Source organism: Orussus abietinus, unplaced genomic scaffold, assembly GCF_000612105.2.
Source record: "Orussus abietinus isolate OABI.00-Male unplaced genomic scaffold, Oabi_2.0 scaffold54, whole genome shotgun sequence".
Classification (NCBI taxonomy): Eukaryota; Metazoa; Arthropoda; class Insecta; order Hymenoptera; family Orussidae; genus Orussus; species Orussus abietinus.
In genome coordinates, this window is record NW_019394260.1 from 119,877 (window position 1) to 141,293 (window position 21,417).

At 52.5% G+C, this 21,417-nt stretch overlaps 2 protein-coding genes across 2 annotated transcripts; both read left to right on the plus strand.

The window, feature by feature from the left end:
• The first annotated feature begins 1,644 nt into the window (after nt 1-1,644).
• On the plus strand, nt 1,645-16,146 carry LOC105700823 (protein gooseberry-neuro). Its single transcript, XM_012427012.1, has 6 exons — nt 1,645-1,696; nt 2,955-3,268; nt 5,691-5,802; nt 15,087-15,283; nt 15,399-15,813; nt 15,911-16,146. The coding sequence occupies exons 1-6, from the start codon at nt 1,645-1,647 to the stop codon at nt 16,144-16,146; spliced, it is 1,326 nt and encodes a 441-aa protein (XP_012282435.1).
• A 499-nt stretch (nt 16,147-16,645) lies between these two features.
• LOC105700936 lies at nt 16,646-21,312 on the plus strand. Its single transcript, XM_012427245.2, has 2 exons — nt 16,646-16,711; nt 16,844-21,312. The coding sequence occupies exons 1-2, from the start codon at nt 16,679-16,681 to the stop codon at nt 21,062-21,064; spliced, it is 4,254 nt and encodes a 1,417-aa protein (XP_012282668.1). The 5' UTR covers nt 16,646-16,678; the 3' UTR covers nt 21,065-21,312.
• The last annotated feature ends 105 nt before the right edge of the window (nt 21,313-21,417 follow it).

The following is a 21,417-nucleotide window of genomic DNA, read 5'->3' on the forward strand; positions in this document are numbered from 1 at the left end:
GCACCACAAGGAAGAACTTCTCTCGCTACCGTGCCGCGAAGATTTACAGGCGAGGCCGGGACTTTATATGGGGCCGTCATAAAATTTATAGGCCCCATCATACATTCATTATGATTTTACTCCGAGCCAGTGTACGTTGTAAATATTCCTCGTTCGTGGAGCGGCTCTCGCTGTTTGGGTTTCCGTTTAGGATTCCACCCTCTAAGGATTTTGGGCCCAACTTTCCGTCTCGCGTTATCGGCCCTAAGGGTCCCATTTAAGAATCTCCTCAAGGACAAGGAAGCTCCTCAGGAGCTGACCTTCAGGCCCAAGCGAGGCTAATTTCTAATAATCTCACTTTCCCTGACTCGTTAGCATTAAGGGGCCCCCCGTTCATGGGGGTCTTGCAATGGCTATCCTAGGCCTCTAAGGGCACATCAGCGGCGCAAATAAATATTAAACAATATCCCCTGATGAGATTTCCCAACAGACTCAATCGCCAGCAAACGGAACCAGCCACGACGAGATCCAACCCTAGGGACCCCACGAAGGGGTTTAGTCCCCCATACATTCGGCAAACACCACCCTAGACCCCTCGCCATCGGCATCGACTCTGCAGAGCCCCTAAACAGTACTCAAAGAGTCCAACAAAATGCAAAATTGCAACTGCATCCTTCCATCAGCAAGTGATCAGCAATCGATCGTCACTTATGGGCGCTGCGAGTTGCTAGGTCGCCCAAGGTCCTCCAGGGAAAAATCGAGGAAGATCGGTATGGGCGCAAAAAACATGGTCGAAGGGGTGCAGGGTGTCACCCCTCTTCGTGTATTACAGGCGCAGAAAATCCCCCTCGGAGCGTTCACCATGAGCGACGATTCCCACCACCAACTCGGCGTGGCGAGAGGCACGATCCGTAGGCGGACCCATGGGTAGGGACGCCCATTGTGAGGTCCCTGGTTACCAACCACGTGGCAGGGCACAGCCAATGATGGGTGCCCTCGGTACCAGCAGTTCCCAGCAATCGGCCCCCCTGGTCGCCGATGGAACCCCTGGTCCGCGAGGGAGCCTGGGACCACGACCACGTTACTGTGGCCTAACTCCTCGGAACGAAAGGCCGCCGGTGCTTTGCTTTTCGCTCGTCTTCTTCTTCTTGTCCCTCCCCGGTGCGCCTTGGAGGTCCCTGCAACCCGCCGGAGCCCCCTGGAGGCCCCTGGAGGCCCCTGCAACCCGCCGGAGCCCCCTGGAGGCCGCTGGACCCGGTGATGCCCACCGACACCCCTTTGATCGCTGCTGGTCGCTGATGCCCCCAGCAAGGATCACCAAGGATCTTGGTGAACATCAGGGACCATCAAAGATCATCGACAATCGTCGAGGACCATCAAGGATCATCAAGGATCATCGACAATCGTCAAGGACTACCAAGGATCATCGTCAAAGCTCATCAACCCTGCATCCAGCCTGCCTCTTTGTCAGGTGGTTCTCGTACTTTTCGAGTTCTCCTGGCTTCTCTCGTCGTCCTTACCCCATAAAAGGGACCATCACCCCCGTTACGGTGATCCTTGGGGTCGTTTCGATCCACTTCGAGTGGGTGGGGGATTTTCGCGAGTTTGGGGTGGTTCAAGTGCAGTGATTCCGTGGCCTGCAAACTGGGTGCCCTCAAGGGGACCATGGATGTCACCGGAGGCATGAGACCCATCTTCGGTGGATATCCTTTCCAAGGTTGGTGATCGCAGGACCCCTTCATGGTGAAATTAGGAAACTAGCCAACCCCCTCTCAGGGGGTGGTCAAGAATCCCAGTTTATCTCGCGCCCAGGGGGTTACTTTAAATCCCTGAGGGTTAAAATTCAATTTTCGATGCTAGGACTTACTTGTTTCGGCTTTATGGGGGTTGCGGGAAATTGTTTCGTCATTTCGGGGATCTAGGGTCTATGGAAATGGTCTCGCTAATTAGGCATTTCGGGATTTGCACGCCACGGTGTAAGTACACCCATACCGGGGCGTACATAATTCGTAAACATAGTAATTAGGGGAGCACTCGGTCCTCCTAATGATACAGGTAGCAATGTCACGTACAGAGAGCGGATAATGCGACTAACGATCGGACCTCGTGCTCGTTAGTCCCGGGAATGACTGCACGCTCCTCCGGCTCCCATAACTTCCCAAATTTTACGCCATTTAGGTGTCTGGCCTCCTCCTTTACTTTTTTCTCCTCGTTTTCAATTTTCTCCCACCCACCTCTCCCCACGATTCGCGTGGAGAACACGCGGATCCGACCCTGAGGCTTTTTGCGCGAGGACTCCCCGTTAGTTTCGAATTTTAAAGCCCGCCGAGGACTTAAATGGCCGCCCGGCAAACTCGGGAATTTCACGCCAGTTATCCGCCGACGGCACTTAACCTCGAACACTCATGAGCCCGAAAAATAGTCCAGAAAATCGCCTTCCACCCTGGCGGCCATTTTGGTCCCACGCGTCATCTTTCTTTTCCGAGGAAAAATGGAGCTCGCCTTGAAACGCGAGTTTTAAATACCGCAAAAGCGCTAAATTCAGGACAAATTTGCGGAAAATTCACTCATGAGCTCGGGAAATAGTCCCGAAAATCGCTTTCCACCCTGGCGGCCATTTTGGTCCCGCGTGCTATATTTCTTTTCCGAGGAAAAATGGAGCTCGCATTGAAACGCGAGTTTCGATAACCGCGAAAGCGCTAAGTTCAGGAGAAATTTGCGGAAAATTCACTCATGAGCCCGGGAAATAGTTCTGAAAATCGCCTTCCATCCCGGCGGCCATTTTGGTCCCACGCGTAATTCTTCTTTTCCGAGGAACAAGGGAGCTCACCTTGAAACGCGGGTTTTGATAACCGCGTAAGCGCTAAATCCAGGACAAATTTGCAGAAAATTCACGCAGAGTCAGATTTCCCGGGAAAGAGAAGAAATGGGACTTTGGCTCGAGGCTGGAGTATATCTTGGCGCTATTCTTGCAGGCCAGGGTCGGATGAATCAGCTTGGCGGCGTCTTCATTAACGGGCGGCCATTGCCTAATCACATCAGACTGAAAATCGTGGAAATGGCCGCTGCGGGGGTCAGACCTTGCGTGATTTCCCGACAACTTCGAGTCTCTCATGGATGTGTCTCGAAGATTCTGAATCGATATCAAGAAACGGGATCAATAAGGCCTGGTGTGATTGGGGGGAGCAAACCGAGGGTCGCCACGCCGGAAGTCGAGGCCAGGATCGAGGAGCTGAAGAGGGACAACCCCGGCATCTTCTCCTGGGAAATCCGCGACAAGCTCATGAAGGTAATTAAAAAAAAAAAGAAAAACAATTACGTTCCGCTAGATCGGACTGATTTAACTTAGATTAGGTAAGGCATCTTCTCCTGGGAATTCCGCGACGAGGTCGTGGAGGTAATTCTTAAAAAATTCGTCTTCGTTAAGTAGGTTAGCTTAGCCAAGATTAGTAAATTCAGATTAGTTAAGTACGTCTTTATCATCGTCCCAATGCGTGTTCTTGAAGAAATCCCTAAAACTATGCGTCGTTTTTGCCCGAGGTGACTCTGCCAAGAAGAAGATGCGCCTCTGAGGGATTAGGAAATATAAACACGGTTTTCTTTTTTCCACCAGGAGTGTGTGCATTGTCTTATCGCGCACCTTGGCACGCAATCGGTTTACGTAACTCAAGGCCCGGCTGGCAAATCTCGAGCCGCTAGTTTCGGCCTCTGGATTTAAATTCGCGAATTAAACTTAGCTCTTCCACGCCGCCGCGAATCTCTTTCCGGCCAGCCATTGACCCCTTCGTCGATACGGATGTTTCGAAATGGTGTATCTCGAGGAGGATCGCACTGAATGGGCCTTTTTAATATTGCACACGAGGCGGCGCGAAGCGAGGAGGGGTGCACGGAGACCCCAAGGCGACTCGCGTGTCCTCTAATACGATCCTGCCCGCCGCCTACACCCGCACCACATAGGCGTAAGGCCCTTCGAAGGGGCCTTACTCCCTGACCGTGACGTTATCGCTTCATTCCCCGAGAAAGATCCCGATTGGAAAGAGATAAGAGCCATGAAAAAGAGTCCTGAACAAAGGAGGCTAAGAGAAGGCTTCATTGTTTCCCCTAATCCTGGTTTAACAGGAGGCCCATGGGCCGCCTGAAAATGGGCCTCAATCAATTTACTAAGGAATTATTACGTACACACAACAGGGAATGTGCATTGCGGGTTGTTGATTAGACTAGAAATTGTTAGAATTTTCTGGAAGTCTCCAGGAGCGCCTGGCCCAAATCGTACGGGAAGGAGACTTTGGGCCTTACGGGCTCAGACTTCCGCGTTGGGTTCTCCAGTGGGTTTCGGGCGGGTGCGGAGAGCGTGGAGGCAAAAAAATTAATTTGCCACCTCGAGAGGCGAATCCGTCGGCCGGTGCCCATCGGGGCCCGATGAGTCCCGATAAAGGCGGACGACTCGGCTCGATAAAGTGATAAGTCGTGGCTCGAGGTGAGAATCGGCCGGGCCCCCTTTCGCTCTCCCCCTTAAAAAAAGGCCCTCTCGAAAATGCATACGCCGTTGCATGGGATGCAATCGGGGCCCGGTCTGGGCCCAGGCGGGCCCCGTCCAGGCAGCGACCGTGGCCGGCATTAATACGGCATTTAATGTTGGAAGGGGGCGTTCCTGGGGCCCGAGGGGCCCCGGGCCCTTTTCTCCATCTCTCTTTTCCTGTCATCGCCCGGGCCCCGTTGCCGGGCCCCACCGGATCGTTATTGTTTCTGAGATCCGCGATCGGCGATCCGCCGCTACGGAGAGATACCGATCGGGGTTGGGCCCACGTTTGACGCTACGTCGGTAACGGCGAACTCTCCTCCGCGACCCCCTCTTCTTGTCGGGCCCCGCAAAGGGGCCCGGCCGCTTTCCTCGTAACCGGGCTTTCCTTCCTTGTTCTCCGCCTCGCGTTTCACGGCCAGCGGAGATTCCGCCGATTTATCGGTCGATAACGCGGATAAGATGACCCGTGAGGAATCGCGATTCTTACGGCTCGGTCGCCCCCCTCTTTGCGGACCCTGCTTCTGCGGAGGAAGCGGAAGGCCTTTTCAATCGGGCCCAATTTTTTGGTCGGGGCATTGAGGCCCAGATTCGGGGCCACCTCGAGATCCATTCCCGGGGTGGAAATCCAACTTTTAGGCCCACGTCCACGTTCCTTGGGCCCCGTTAGTGCTCCCTTTAGCTTCATAGGGCCCCGCTAACACTTCCTTCGGTTCCATCCGGCCCCGTTACTGGGCCTGATCGGTTTCGACCCGTGTTTTTCTACCGGGGAGCGAGATCGATCGTAGAGGGCGCGGCGCAAAGCTTCGCCCACACCTTAAGTAATCGCTCGTCAAATTACATCCTGGCAGCGCGCAGTTGCAAATGCCAATTGGGCCCGTGCACCTGCAGCCTGCCGAGATGTGCACCTTCGTGCCTGCGCGTACCGGTGACGGCAATCGCTTCTTCGAAAACGATAAATCAATCCGCGCAACACGCGGCAATAAACATTCGCGACGACGGCGGCCATCTTTCTTGCGCGACGGACGAAAATCACCCTAAACGGATTTCCCGGGAAAGGGAATCCAATTCCATCATTCGATAGATCGGTTTCGGGCCCGTTAAAAATGGCGGACAATTTCCCAGGAAGGATTTTCATCTTCATTAGTTAAATCGGGTTTGGGCCCGTTAAAAATGGCGGACGATTTTCCAGGAAGGATTCTCGGACCCGCCGAGCGTCAGCTCGATCAGCCGACTCCTGCGGGGAGGACGTCCCAGCGACGACGGGAAGAAGGACTACACGATCAACGGCATCCTGGGTGGCGGTAAGTGGCAGTCCAGTCGTTAAATCGTTAAATTAAGCCCACCGACGAAACTGCAGCGGCGAATCCCCTGGCAATTTGGTGGTCCCCACCTGGCCCAAAAGTGCCGGTAACTTAGTCGAGTCGCGCGTTAAGGGGGCGTTGGACCCCTTGGGACTTATCAGTCCCCCAAGGATGCGACCATTTCCGATTTTCGGAGGTTTCCTGGACGAAGGATCGTCCTGATCGCCTTAACGAGCTCACGGACCCGCCAGTCGCAATTACAGATCGGAGAGGCCCAACTCGAAGGGGCCTCACGAAGGGTGATGGGCCTTCTAGGACAGGATCTGGGCTTTTAGGGCCTGACTTCGGACCCCCGAGACGACGGGTCGCGTTTGACGCGTCTCGGGCCCCATCTTGAGGATTTCTTGGGAGATCGGGGCCTTTGGCTGAGTTTAGTCGGGCCCAGTCAGAGGCAGGACGAGCCGACAAGGCAACGGACTTAATCCCCAGTGGGCGTGAGCTGGATTAGCTAGGTTGACCGCAACTCCGACAAACGGATTACAGGAGTGTCAATATCTTATGGGCACACATTATCGTCCTTCTTCTCGTTTTCTCGCCCCTCTCGGCCGTTAAATAAAGGAGAAATTACCCGACCGAGATTCCAGCCGCGCCGTCCAGGTGGAAGGCCCCTCCGCGGTCGCAGGTTGGGTCCAATGGGCCCACGAGGCCCGAACCCATGTCCAGGGGACAAGCGGCAATTCAGAGGTCCTTGATCACCGCAAATCGGGTAAATAGAGGGTGCGCGCCGACGTCCACCAGGAAGAGGAAGGCCCCTTGGACGTTCCGGGCCCGTTGGGCCCCTCCAACCCCGCCGATTTCCTTCGGTCTCCCTGGTCCTGCACGAGGAAGGCGTCCGGAGAGTCGGGAGATCGAGGGATCCGAGGGGCCCGAGAGATCCGAGAGATCCAAGAGTGGGCCTCAGGCCCTGAGGGGCCCACGGGGAGCCCGCGAGGGCCCCGCGGAGATCAAACGGACCGCCTGCCACACGTCCGCAGTGGTTCCCATCTCGTCGTACCTGGGCCCGCCTCGAGGGGCCCTGGCCTCCTCGAAATAAGGCCCCGAGCTCGCCGGAAGTGCCGTCGACTCCCTCGACGCCTTTCGCGGATTCTCATCGGCCCGCTGTCGGGGCCTCGTAATTGAATATTGGTCCGCGCGCAATTACGGCCATCCGTTATCCCGACTATATCTCCCAGCCGAGGTGGTAACTCACAGGTAGCAATGAATTAACCCAGTCGACGAGTGTTTCTTCGCGGTCCGCTGCCTCGGCAAAGGAGAAACGACTCCCCGAGCACAAATTTGTAAACCACCTGAAATCCTCCTCTCCGACTCTGATCAAGAAACTTCACCGCCGAAATAAGTCTCGAGGCCCAGGGTCGACTTATTAAAAGCATTGAAAAAAAATTAATCAGTAGATAGAGAAAAGGCTTAATTGCACTCTGATAACCACCTGGAGTGATTGTTTCCGTTCCGAGTTCCCGAGGCACCTCGTCCACCTACGAGAAAAAAATTGAAATGAAATTTGCAAACCACCTAAAATAGTCTTCTGAAATTCCGATCGACCAGCATCGATTATTGACTATAGACCGATTTATTAAAGAAAAATTGAGAAAAAAAAAAAGAATTAATAGAGATGAAGCCTAATTGCACGTGGGAAATATCGTCCATACCTCTTCTGGATCCACACCTGATAACGGAAAAAATCCCTAGGAGGGAAAATAAAAATTAAACTCCGGACCAACGAGGGGTGGAAAAGACGAAGAGGTGGCGGAAGAGGAGCACCTTCTCGAGGTTGTCGGAGGTGCAGGACGAGGTGTCGGCGTCCAAGGGGCAGGAAAGTAAAGCGGGGCAAGGCGGCGAGGAGGGAGCAGGAATGACACGTAGCCTGTGGGTTTCTTATTCCGTTCCTTTGGCCGTCGGCCGCCGACGAGGGATTAGCCTAATGGGTCCTCCCTGCCTCCGCTCTGCCCCCCACGTGTAATATGTATATCCAGTATACCGCCCCCCTCGCCCCCCATCACGAGCCGAGCCCCTCCGTCCCTCTCACGGCCACGTCCACCCACACCTCCCCACTAAGTGATTCGCTATCGGGATTATTGATTCCATCTCTGCCCGGCTCTAGCTCGAGGGAACCCTCCGAAGGTCCCAGGAAAACTTGGTCTCTGGACTCTGGGTATGTCCTGGAAATCCTTGAGATCCAGGAACCTCTGATCACCTTCCGAGCTACCCTGGACCGGACCTCTTGTCTATCGAAATAACCCACAGGATGACAAAATATGAGATTTGGCGATTTTTCTGAGGATTTGAAATCCTTGAGATCCAGGAACCAGGACTCTGGGCATATCCTGGAAATCCTTGAGATCCAGGAACCTCTGATCACCTTCCGAGCTACCCTGGACCGGACCTCTTGTCTATCGAAATAACCCACAGGATGACAGAATATAAAATTTGGCGATTTTTCTCAGGATTTTTAATCGCGAATCAAGATGCTGATCGGCATCAGATTCATACAGGGGCGAGAAAAAAGACTGCTGATTTTTTTAGGGGCACCGGCGGGTGAATTTAGGATCATGGTGCTGATGGGGATCGGGATAATCCAAGCACAAATATGAAGTGGTGATTTTTTTAATCATATTTTTTGAGACAATCAGGCTAGATCATTGGATCGTAGTTGGAAGGGACCTTCCCGAGTCTTCCGAGTTGACTCATGGCAAGGACTCTATGGTCAGGACGCCAAGCTGGGACAGGAAGAGGTCCGCCGTTGTCGAGCAGATATCTCAGGTTGTATCTAGCTCGCCCGACATGGACGGAAGCCGATCCTGGGGTTGTCCTCGACGTAATCCCGCGAGCAGGGCCCCAGGACACCGAGATATCGGCGGACATCGCGACGCCCAGCGTCGATCGGCCGGCGGCAATTTTCCGGGCGTCGGCCCGAGATTTCCCGGACAACGGCGACCGCGTTTCCCACAGATCCGATCTCAGGGGTTGAACATGCTAATTCCCCGTGCCTTCCAACTCCACCTGGAGTTTATCGCCCGATCGGAGACCACGTCCTCGAGCTCGTTTCCAGGGAGGAAACTCGGATCTTTGATCAGCACCGGTTAATGGTACGAAGCAAAGACGCCCAAAACGTGTCGCTCGTGCTCATATCTCCCGATGTCCAAGTTAGAAATTTTCCCGAAAAAGAGAATTTTTCCGCCACCCCCCAAAAGTGACATTCAACCTTCATCGGATTTAAGGATCCATGGATCCTTCCGATGGTCCCCAGTCTGGACCACCTGAGATATTACGCTGGACGATTTCAACGTCCTACAGTTGACGATAAACAAGGGCGCTTTGATAAGGTGTCCTCGATAAGGGTGCCCCATGGAAGTCCTTTCCCGTAGGAAGTGGATGACTTGGCGCCGAAGTCAGGAGTTATCCAGGACACCTGAAAGAGAAGAGTTTTCGGTGATTTTCAGATCGAAGGATCCGTAGGGATCGTATGGATCCTTCGGTGGACCCCATCCTGGACCACCTAGGATGTAATGTTGGATAGATTGAACCTCCCATGGTGGGCGGTGACAGCCGACAATGACCAGAAGTACCTACATGCCCCCAATTGGACGCTCGCCCATTGTGGCGGCGGTAAGGACGCTCCCCAGGAAGGATCCTTCCCCTAGGAGTGGTTTGCCGTTTTCCCCAGGACCTGGACCAGTCTACATAGGCACGTCCATCAGCCCAGAGGTCCTTACAGACTCCGGTGGCCTTCGGCGGCGTCCATTGGTCTCCAGGCGATGACAGAAAGACGCACTGGCATCTCGGTGTCAACCGGCGCCGCCGGCAGCCATTGTTGCCCATTCCGTGGGATTTGTTACCATTTAGGGGACCTCACACGTTAGGACCCCCAAGAGGAGCTGCCAACCGGTCCCCAGGCAAACGGGCCGCCTCTAGATTTATAACTCGGGCCCTGCGGCACCTTTTCCGCCATTCAGGCCCAATTCGACACGCGGAAAAATCGGGAAAGAAGAGCTACGGGGATGACGGGGCCTCTTCCGAAAGCGAAGCCAGGAACCGATGCTCCTTGCCAAGGATCCGTTCCACTTCCAGGGTTACGAGACTTCCCGGCTACCGAGATCGGCGATCTTTTAAGGATAGGAAGCTGATAGGATTTTTTTTTTCCCAGAGAGAGATTTTTTAGGCGATAAGTCCTGGCGCGACGTTTATTGTCCATGGGTCTCCCTGGAACCTCCCATGGGTTTTGGGACTTAAGAAGCGATTTTTTAAAATTCAAACCTAGGGGATGATCCTAATGATCGAAGCTCCATATTTCGTGGGAAATTGGTCGGATCGGAATCGCTGGTTAAGGAAGAGGAAAGAAAATAGGATGTGTGGAGGAAGCTGGATGCGACGCTGAGGGTCCATGGGTCATTATGGAGAGTATCGTGAATTTAGGGACTTTCAAACGGTTTTCTTCGGCTTTTTAATCGGTGACGCGTCAATAGGGACACTTTATACAGAGCGAAGGCGACTATAAGTAAGGATCGAGGTGGATTCGATCGAGGGAAAAGGAAGGCGATCTCGACGGGGATGCTGACCGGCACATTTCTGGATGACGGTGCTACGAAAGAGATATTTGCTCTCGACATCCACGAGGCCCCCGGGGGCCTCTTCTAATTGATTACACGCATCTTTTCACGCGATCTATTCAGCCAATCCGTGCCTCTTCGGGGCTGAGAGCCCCATCGATCCTGCCTATCAACGGCAATCCCGATCGGCGATCGCGGTTTCTCGCCTTTGATGAGCCCTTAAGGACGTCTTCGGCCTACCGAAATTAAGAGAGACGAGGAGACTTCCACCTTTCGGAGAAAACTTGCCGGAATAAGTGCCTTTCAAGGTTTCTCCCCTGGAGAAATTCACCCTTTGACGCCGCCTAGAGAAGCGTTCATCAAATGACTGTCCTTTCTACCGATTCAAATGATTCATGCCCTGAGCCAAAAAAAACTTCATTCAACCTAAAAAGCGTTTTTTTGAACGGTACCTAAGTATATATGTTCAATTAAAAGGTTAATTATTTGGCTGAAATAAATTGTCACGCCGCGTCCAATTTATTCGACTTTGGTTTTAATGAAATTATTATTTCTTAATTTTCCTTTTTCTTGGTTGGTAGTGGAATATTTCTCTGGTTTAGTGATAGTATTTTTTTTCCTTTTTTTTTTGTTTAATGCGAAGATGGTTTATTATTTAAGACGTCTAGGGAACGTCTATGGATGGCTCCGTTGGGCCTCATGCCCGGCGTCAGGACTCGAGAGGGAGTGCTCTCCGATTACGGGCCCAACATATGGGGCCCCTTAAAGGATCACGGGCGATTCCTCTGTCGGGCCCCTTGCGAGGATTCGGGCCCCTTAGGTGTAAGGCCCGATCGGAGGAAGAGGTGGATACCTCGAGTCAAGTTCTGAGAGGACCGCCGGTCAGAGCCGGTGTCAGAGGGCAAGCGCAGGAATGCCGACTGGGCCCAACCTGGGCCCGACCTGGGCCCGACGCACCTGGCCCACCAACGCATCACCGACACTCTGGGCCCTACCCTCGAGATGACTCCGATAATTGTTTTTCCGCGTCGTCGCCCGCAAGAGATCCCAAAGTGCAGTTTCGCGGGGAAATGGCAGGAGCCACGTGTGGGGCCCAAAAACAAGGTTACGGGGCCATTTCTGGGACTTAGAGGGGAAAAGTCATTCCATTGAAAATCGAGCTGGGAAATATTAGGAAAACTGGGATCTCGTGATGATGGAGAAAATGGACGTGGAGAAGGAAATCCGTTCAGCAACGAGTTCGGAGGCTCTTTCCGCTCCCCGGAGCGGCTCTCTCTTTGGCGGCGTTCTCTCCTCCCGGGTGACAATCGAAATAATGGAAGAATGGCCTCGGAGACAAGTTGCATCTTCAATAAAAGACGGCGGCCCTCTTTTGAAATACCCGTCACATTCCGACTTCCACCGAGCGGTGGCGACAACGTCCCGCGACGTCGAAAATAATGTTCGGCGATATTTCACAACACCCCGCGCGCCGCCATCTTGGAATCCGCGGATCTGCATGAGAATATCGGAAATTAATAATGTACAGGCGACCCTAGCCTCGTAAGATAATTCGGATATGTCAATGATACATTTTCCCCCGCTAACAGTGCAGAGGAAACGCCTTGAGTGAGTCTATGATCCTGTAAAAAAATAAATAAAAAAATAAAGTAAAAACGGAAGGAGAATCCATGACTCCGTTCGGGAAGTTCTGACTCTTGGCGTCTATTAGGCTAAGTTCCTGAATAAAAAAGAAAAGGAAAACGCCTGACAAATGCGAGGCAAGGTACCACGCGGCGAGGTGGAGCCGGTCTTCAAAGGCCTGCCGCTGGGAATTTTGGAAAATCCACCCCGGGAATCGCGTCCCTCCCGCGTGGCGGCCATTGCTCGGCCACGAGGTGGAAACCGCAATAAAGAGACGCATTGTACCAGACAACCCACGCATCCAGGACGCCCAGGCTTTCCTCTTCGTCCTGCGCCGTCGGAGGAAGTGGGATGTCCTTTGACGGTGCCGCTGGACTGCGGATTTCGGAAAAGGATGTCCTCCCCTCGTATCGGCGTAACGACGCGAACGGTCAACACACGGGACGTCTCGGTTATTAATGGCCGCCATTTCTTTTTCGCCCTCGGAAGTGGACCTTCCCACGCGTCGATGTCTCCCGCTCTGGGACCTGCGAAGGACGATTTTCGGCAGGTTGGAAGAAACGCAAGATGGGAAAAAAAGAGGGATTTTCAAAGGACTATCTTATAATCGAATGGGTGCCATATTTATGAGTGCAAAACGTAATGGAAGTGATATATTAATCGTTAAGTTCGACGCCTCTCATCCTGAACCTCCAAGGAAAAATGCTCTTCCTCAGGTTGCAATGCGCAAGGTGTGCAAGTAGGGAAAAAAGGGAATTTTCAAAGGATCTCTTGAATGGAAATAATGCATTAATCGTCAAGGTCGACTTCTCCCATCCTGAGACGCCCTGAAAAAGGCGCTCTTCGGCAAGTTGGAAGAATTGAAGCGTAGGCAGTGGAAAAAAAAAAAGAGGGATTTCTCGGACTTCGAATGCCCGCCATGTTTGTGGCCGCCCGACGCATATTCGATATTCGCTAGTTGAGCGTGCAATGAATCGATTGTAGCCCCGAATGTCGGACGAGGAGTAAAATAAGTAGGGAGAAACGAATCTGCGATGCGTGAGAGGCATTCGGTCAGTTTTGGAATTGCCTGGAGAACCGTGACGCGGCGAAGACGAGTGCGCGGATCATCCGCAATGGCGGCCACAATGGACCCTGCGGGATCAAGACCTAGATAGGATAACGGGAGGACCCTGGACAATGCCCAGGACTTAGCGCAAACGTTTGGAAGAAGTTTGGGAAACATGCCACGCTGGCCACTTATTCGAGTTTCTAAGGCCGTGGCACACGAACGGGCCCAACAATGGCGGCAAGGATTGGCCCTCGAGAAAGGACTCGCGTCTCCTGGGCCTAATGGGATCAACCGAGGACATTAAACGGCTTGTAATATCCCTGGAAGAGAGACCTTAATGCCGCGTGCGAGCTGCCGGCCCTTAACTTAAGACTGGGCCTCTGCATCTCTCCTCTTTGAAGGATCCGCCATTCCTCTTTGCCTTTGCTCCGCACTTATCGACCGGAAGAATGATCTTCCTCAACGGTTGGTTCACGACCAATCGTTTGGAAATTGACAGAAATTGGATAGAAACGACCCATAGAGAGCCTGACGAGTCGCCACGTGGGCCGCGATTGACCACGTGACCCTGAAAACACGGACATTAGCATTTAATCAATTATTAAGGGGATGTGAAAGTGGTATCCGAGGGGTCGATCGTTCATGAGATTTGTCCCCGAACTGAGTGTACCAAATCATTTGATATTTTACAACGTGAATATGGAGGCTGTAAGGAAGGTCTCGGCGCCCATGAAATTTCACTTTTAATGAAAAATCTAAACAACACGTATAAATAAATTTTTAAACCATTCAAACTTCAAGAGGGTCAAGACTTTCTTTATAGCCTCCATATTCACGCTGTGAGCTTCGAAACGATTCGGTACACTTAATTCAGAGAAAAAGTTTTATAAAGGAGACCTCTGTGTCGCCACTTTGACATCACCTTAAAGGAAGCCACGAAATTCGGAAGAGTAGATATTAATATCCCGCAAGCCCGAGGCGATTATTATTAACGCTTTTAGGGGGCTAATGGTCGGAGGGAAAGTGTCGAGATTCCAATTCGAGGGAATTCGAGTCCCGATCGTAAAGAGCTTCGGCGCGGCCGCGCAAAATGGCGGCGGCGTTGCGGAGTTGCGCGCAAGATGGCGGCCGCTTTTACGAGGACTTTATGGATGCCTTAACGACCGTGGCGCATATACGGGACCCCATTTCGTGCGAATGCACGCGGACGTATTAGATGCCGAGTGCACCGAGCTGGCTTGCCGCAAACCGAGCAAAACGAAGCCTCGAGCAGCGGCTTACGGGAGTAAAGAGTCCGGAGTTAAGAGTCTTAAGAGCCGGCGCACCACCGGCGGCCATCTTGGAGAACGCGATCTCCCCTGCACTTAATCCCAAGATTACCCCACGGATTTTTGCCCGAAACGCGGTCTTTCCCCCCGTTCCCACCGATATTTATTATCGCCCATATTTATTATTGCGATAGACAATTATCGAGGCCAAAACGTCTGTTAGAAAATCACAGGTGGACAAAACCAGCCGAGTTCGCGTTAATAATCGCCGGGGGTGGAGTCGGGAATCCCGGGGACATTTCGTGGACATTAGGGAAGTAATAATCCCCCGGAATGATTAACGATCTCGCAGGAGATGGCCCAGGGACTCTGCCCACCCAGGAAAGGTGGAGTACGTGTGCAAGGATCTCTACGTGTCAGGGCCCCGAGTTAATGCACGGGCTGGCTCATCAATACGTTATTCAAACGCGTGGCGGAGCTCATCAAACCCTGGTGGTGGGATGACTTTGAGATTTCCGTCAGGATTTATTGATTATTAATTGCGGCCCATTTACACGGGGGAAAGTCGACGCTTCTTGGCCACCCTCGCCGATTTTTCGCGGAGGTCATCCACGGTTCTATCGAATCGATACGAATTTATTGGTTAGACGGTTTCATCGAATGGATAGAAATTTATCGGTTTACCCTGACGGATTAGCAGAATTTCTAATTAAATTCAGGTTTCTATTGATCCTCCAGGACGCTGTGGGGAGGATTCCGACACCGAGAGCGAGCCAGGCATCGCCCTGAAGAGGAAGCAGCGACGCAGCAGGACGACTTTCTCTGGAGAACAATTGGAGCAGCTGGAGGCATCTTTCCAGAGGGCCCAATATCCCGACGTCTACGCCAGAGAGGAATTGGCACAGAGGATTGGCCTAACCGAAGCCAGGGTCCAGGTACTATCGCAACTTTCCAAGGTTACACGATTTGCCTCCAACTTCCGGTACCATCTTGGCATTTAATGGGCCCAGGGAAACGAGGATCTGGATTACGTTTCTCGTTTTCCGACAGGTGTGGTTCAGCAATCGTCGAGCCCGATTGCGGAAGCACGCTGGGAGTATCGGCCACCCCGTTGGCAGCCTGCCACTGTCACCCTGCCAATACACCGGGGGTCATGACTTGACCCAGCTCGGTCAGGTGACTCAGATCCCTGGAGGGATCCCCCAGGTGCCAACCACCTTACAGGGGCCTACTGCACTGCACCAGATCCCGACCAGCATCCACCAGGTCGCCGGGTCCGTGGCCCAGATGGCCACGACCATGGCCCAGGTGCCGACAACGGTGAGCAGCACTCTCCAGGGTCATCCTGTCACGATTTCTGGACACCTGACGTCCCTACCAGGACACTCCAACGGGATGCAACTAGGACAGACCATCCAGCCTCCGGCAGCCCATGGGACCACGCCGAGCCTGGTCCAGAATTCTGGTAGATACCCCCGAAACGATAGATCCCCTCCACAAAGACCAGCGAGCATTTACCTGGGGATTGGTTGCACCTCTGACCACCGTTCTTATCATTCCAGCGAGCCCAGACTGGTCCAGGGCCCAGATAGGCTGGAGCCAGTTCAACCATTTCCCAGGGGGCGAGTACCCCCCGACCCATGGTCCCCATCACCACCCGAGTCACCCAGCCCATGGTCAGCCCTCTTCCACAGGAACTGGACCATCCTCGGATTGGTACGACCAGGGCTACGAATATGCCCAACATGCCCAACACGCCCAACTGAACTACCACCGGAGTGTCGGGGGCATCTTCTAGCCGGGGAGCTAAACCTGTACATAATCTCTTATCTCAGCACCTAGGACGTGCCTTCCGTACCCCATAGACAATTTGAACCCTGCAGACCTGCGACCACCTTGCGGGAACTTGGCCTAAAAGTACCTTGACTAGTTGTAACTAACCACCCCCAGCGGGTGCCAGGAGACGTGGGAGACGCTGTGCATTTTATCGTAAATTATTGAAATAAAGTGGAGAGGCAAATGTTTAAGACTGCTTTTATAAACACGGCGAGAAGGTGTCGTTTCATTGAGACAGCCCCCGAAGCCGCGGAATCATGGAGAGCAATGTTTATGCCGATCGCATGACGCGGACCGGCGTCATGATTCTGATTTTCAAGGAAGGACTCACCTTATCATCTGAATTTACTGCCGGAATAGCTATCAAATACCGACAAGGTGTGCGTCACGTGTTTGCCGATCTCTCTCCTATCTGGCCCCTTTTTTGCAAGTGCGAGTGCATATAAGAGCGGCTCGACAAGGTCAGCCTGCAGGAACCAGGAAGATTCTCGACGATGAAGGGAACTTCGGCTGTCTTCGTGGTGCTGGTAAGTTTGGTCCCTTGATCCTTGATAAAAAATCGTATAAGATTTATTAGCTCAGGTGGAGAGTGCATCGAGGTTTGGGCAGGGTCTAGATGGATTTGTTATTTCAAATCGAGCGCCGTAAAATTTTTTTAGACCACCTGTTCGTTGACCAGCGCCCTCCTGGGTCCTCTGGCCAGCTCCTTCGGGTCGTCCTGCAACGCCATCCGCGAGTGCGACCTGTCCAACTGCAACGAGGGCAAGGTATGCATGCCAACTGGCTTGGGCTACATCCAAATCGGCTCCGTGGACTGTTCGGAGACCCCAAAGACGCCATATTGCGACCGAAACACAGGACTCTGCACGGCGACCCCATCTCCGGATTGTGCGCCTCCTGGGGAACGATTCGTGTGTCCCAGGCAGTCCGGGATCTATCCAGACCCCCTTAGCTGTTCCCGGTACCACATCTGCATAAATGGAGACGATACCGCGATAAACTGTCCCAAGAACAACATCTATGACCACGAAATTAAGGAATGTAGATTGAGAAGAGTGGCCAAGGATTGTGTGGCCTTCGACTGCACCAAGAAGGAGAACCAGGATGTGGTGTATCCGAAGGATCCCAGGATCTGGGGGATTTGCGTAGGAGGTAGGGCGTACATTTTGGGAAGGTGCAGGGACTACGAGGTCTACGATACCCAGAAGAGGACCTGCGTGAGGCACTGCGATAAGGTTGGCAATCAGCCGCATGATGATTGCAGGAAATACGTCAGGTGTTATGAGTATAGTCCAGGGAAATATGAGAGCATCGTTTATCCCTGCCCTAGGGGGCTAGGGTTCGATCAAAGTGTTGGCAGGTGCACCAGGAACGCGCCTTGTCTGGAGGGCCAGGGTCAGGGATCTGGAAATGGACAGGGGCAAGGATCTAACGGAAATGGGCAGGGGCAAGGATCTAACGGAAATGGACAGGGGCAAGGATCTAATGGAAATGGACAAGGATCTAGTGGGCAGGGTCAGGGATCCAATGGAAATGGGCAAGGGCAAGGAGCTGATGCAAATGATCAGGGATCTGGTGACCATGGTCAAGGATCTCATGCAAATGGCCAGAATGGTGCAGGAAATGGAATTAGTAGTCAAGGATCCTCTGGGAATGGCCAGCCTGGTACTGGGACTGGTGGGAATGGTCAAAGCAACGGAGCAAACGGACAAGGCTCCTCAGGTAATGGTGAAAATGTTGCTGGAGATGATCAGGAAAATTCGGAAGACGATGACGACGACCAGGCATCTGCTGGACACGGGAACCAGGGTAACAACGGAGAAGACGATAACTCCGACGCACCGAATGGTGGGCCGAGGTCTCTTGACATAATCGGGCCTGGGAAAGCGATTGCTGAAGTCATTGGACAATTGGTCGGCGGAGATGACAGCAAGGTTCCCGACGACATCGACCTGAGCAAACTCTTCGCCTTCCTAACGAGTGCCGTCAACACCGGAATCGGTGGAGACGAGGAAAGCGACGTTTCCACCTTCGACGACGACGACGGAACTCTGGAAGACGAGAACGACGACGAGACCAGCAATGACCCCAAGAACGACACCCTACAGGACTCCCCATCAGCAACAACCCGAATCATCAACAACTCAGGAAACCGTGACAGAGGCAACAGCGTTTCTGACGGAAACGGCACCGTCAACGGGAACCTGGTTAAAGGGAACGACAACGGCAGCAACGACGACTCTGGGAACGCCCTGAAGAAGCCGAAAGATGTGCTGCGTCGGATCATCAACCACGTCGGCAGCAGGAATGACGACGTCGCAAACGGAGACGACCCTGTGGAAGGAAACCCGATCAGCGACAATGATATCGACAGCGAAGATTCCGGAAACGTGTCCGTCAAGAGACGGAGATCCATCCCGCCCAGGCTCATCAGCAACAATGACGCCTCCAGGAGCATCTCGGAAGTGTTGCAGCAGATCCTTGGAAACGTCCTACCCGGCAACAGCGACGCCAGTCAGTCTTTTCCTAGCGAGGCTACGCCATCGGAAACGGCTGAGAGCAGCAACGAGATCAGCAACCTGCATGACGTCGGCACCTTGCTGCACCTAGAAGCCCAGATGATTAAGAAACTAAACGAAATGGGCTTCCCCAGTGCCGGCATCTGGGTGCAGACAGGAATTCAGGCCATCAACAATGAGCTGAAGTACTACATCAGCGACGGCACCATTAACAAAGAAGTGATCAGCAATTTGGTCCAACTGGCATTAAACAAAATCGACCTGCGTTCTCTCTCGGGTAACATTACAAATTTTGTACTTGCAATCATAAGAAACGTCTTAACAATCATCAATGACACGTTGGCAGACGTCAATGATCGTTTCAGTCAGTTGCTGAAAATAGACACGACGGTTTTTGGAACCGCTGAGAATATCCTTAAAGCGAGTCTCAAGCGATTAGCGCAGACGGAGTATGACCTGATTAATGACGCGACCAGCAACGACGTTGGTGAAAGAAAAAAAGCCACGGAAAGTCTTGACAAGTTGCTAAACGCCGAGCAGAGAATAGTCAGCAACTTCAGTATCGTTGTCCTAGACTGTCTGAGTCGATTGCTGGACCGAGGGGCGGAAGTCGTGAGACTACTCAGCAACAAGGGCGTCATTCCTGACAACGGTCTGGACAACTATTTAAGTTTAGAAGCTCGAGTCATCAAGTACACCGGCGCCGTTGCTAGAAGTAAACTCAAGAACGTGTTGCTGACCCAGCAGAAGATAGTCGCCAAACTGAGCACTGGCAACGCCGTTGCTGCGAATGCTGCCGGCGCCAGTCTGCGCCGGTTGCTGCAGTCGAAGATCAAGATCGTCGAAGACCAGCTAAACGTTGCTGAAGCCAGGGCCAAGAGGTTGCTGCAGACGGGACAGAGGACCATTTACAGCTACATCTCGAACACTACTGGATTGCTGAATCTAAATCCCGGAAACGGGAGCGTAATCGCGATTAACTACCTGCCGTCGTTTTTGAAAATCGTCGACGAGAGCAGCAACGACGCCGTTGCTGAACCCCAGAGGGGACACAGAATCAGAAGAAACAGCGAAATCGATATCAGCCTTGTTCAACAACTAATTCAGAATTTGGGCAGCAACATCACGAGTGATCTCCAGATCACTGTTTCTGGTCTCGCCGAGTTGCTGGAATACGCAAGGAATATCGTTCTGGACATCATCGGCAACATCCCGAAGGTCATCAGTGTGGGCATATCCACGTTGAAGAATCTGCTGGACGCCATAAAGCTAAGCATCGAAAATGTAGGTAACAATGGTTTGGGAAGATCTGGACTCAGCGATTTGTTGCTGGGACAGGTCGAGACAGTCGGGCGTTTAATCGATTCCGCCCAATCGAGTCTCGTCAGCAATATGCAAGACGTGAGGCCGGTGTTGGACGTCATTATCGGCGGACACGGTATTGCTGATCTATGTCAGAACATCGACCAATCGCTTGAGAGTCTGAAGGGAGCAATCAAGGAACACGTAAGCAACATCCCGATAGCAGAGTTGCTGAGTAATTTGCATCCTGGGAACTTGTTGCAATTAAAAATGAAGATCGTCGAGCAGTTAGGGTTCATTGCAAGCCTTCTGCAAAACGGCTCGCTGTTAGAACTATTGAGCAACAATCAGCAACTGGCACCGAGGATCATCAACACCTCTGGCAGCAACAACGCCGAGAACAAAATCGCGAACGACGACGACGACGTCCAAGGGAATTTGGTGAACGGAAATGACAACGGGGAGAACGTCGATTCCGGAAATATCAGTCACAAGAGAGCAAGGTCCAGCTTGGACAGGATCATCAACAACACCGGCAGCAACAACAGCAACAACGAGGTGCACAACGGCGCCGACAAAGTCGCTGGGAATTTGGTTAACGGAAACGGAAACGGGAAGAATGACGAATCCGGAAACGTCGCTCGGAGACTTCTGGCCGAGGTTCCTTCTGTCAGCCTCTTCATCATCAACAACTCCGGCAGCAACAACCTGGACAGCAAATTGTACAACGACAACGTCGATGGGAACATCAGAAATGGGAACGATTTCGGGAACAATGTGAACCCCGGAAACGTGATAAATTCGGAGTCGGAAACATCAGCAACAGATGCCGAAGAGTCCGAGTCAAGCAACGAATCGGATTCCTCCGAAGACTCCGTTGCTGGTGAGACCGACGACTTGCAGTCCGAAAGCGAGGAAAAGTCAGAAGAGTCCGAGGACGAGGAGAAAAGTCGGGAAATTGCAAGAAACACCCCCAGAGGTTCGAATTTACAGGAGCGCGCGAAAGCGGCGAAGCCGGTGATTAACAAATTCAAGAAATTGCTGTCCATTATTGACTAAGTGAAATTACAAACGACGAACCCCGAAGAGATCGTCCCTCGGATGTACAATGGGAAATAAATGTGAAAATGGGAATGTCCAACGAAGACTTTTTGGAAATGATCACCGAGATGAGAGGGGGGGCAGAGAGGATAAGCGATGGTGTACTTCAATATTATTATCGCTTTATTGTCACGGGGTTATCCACATTATTGTCTAGTTATACACATATTATATGATCGTTAGATAAATGTCATATACTCGCTTTATATGTCATCCACAGCAATGATAGGGACGATGGCGCTGTTAATCACCGTCGTTCCAGCCACTTAACAACTAACTCCTTTACACCGTTCCCCCGTTTCCCCTTCGCT

Coding starts and splice junctions, on each gene's coding strand:
- LOC105700936 (XM_012427245.2), top strand. CDS start 16,679: ATGAAGGGAACTTCGGCTGTCTTCGTGGTGCTG. Junction 16,712..16,843: donor CGGCTGTCTTCGTGGTGCTG/GTAAGTTTGGTC, acceptor AAATTTTTTTAG/ACCACCTGTTCGTTGACCAG.
- LOC105700823 (XM_012427012.1), top strand. CDS start 1,645: ATGGATGTCACCGGAGGCATGAGACCCATCTTCGGTGGATATCCTTTC. Junction 15,284..15,398: donor TAACCGAAGCCAGGGTCCAG/GTACTATCGCAA, acceptor GTTTTCCGACAG/GTGTGGTTCAGCAATCGTCG. Junction 15,814..15,910: donor GAGCCTGGTCCAGAATTCTG/GTAGATACCCCC, acceptor TTATCATTCCAG/CGAGCCCAGACTGGTCCAGG.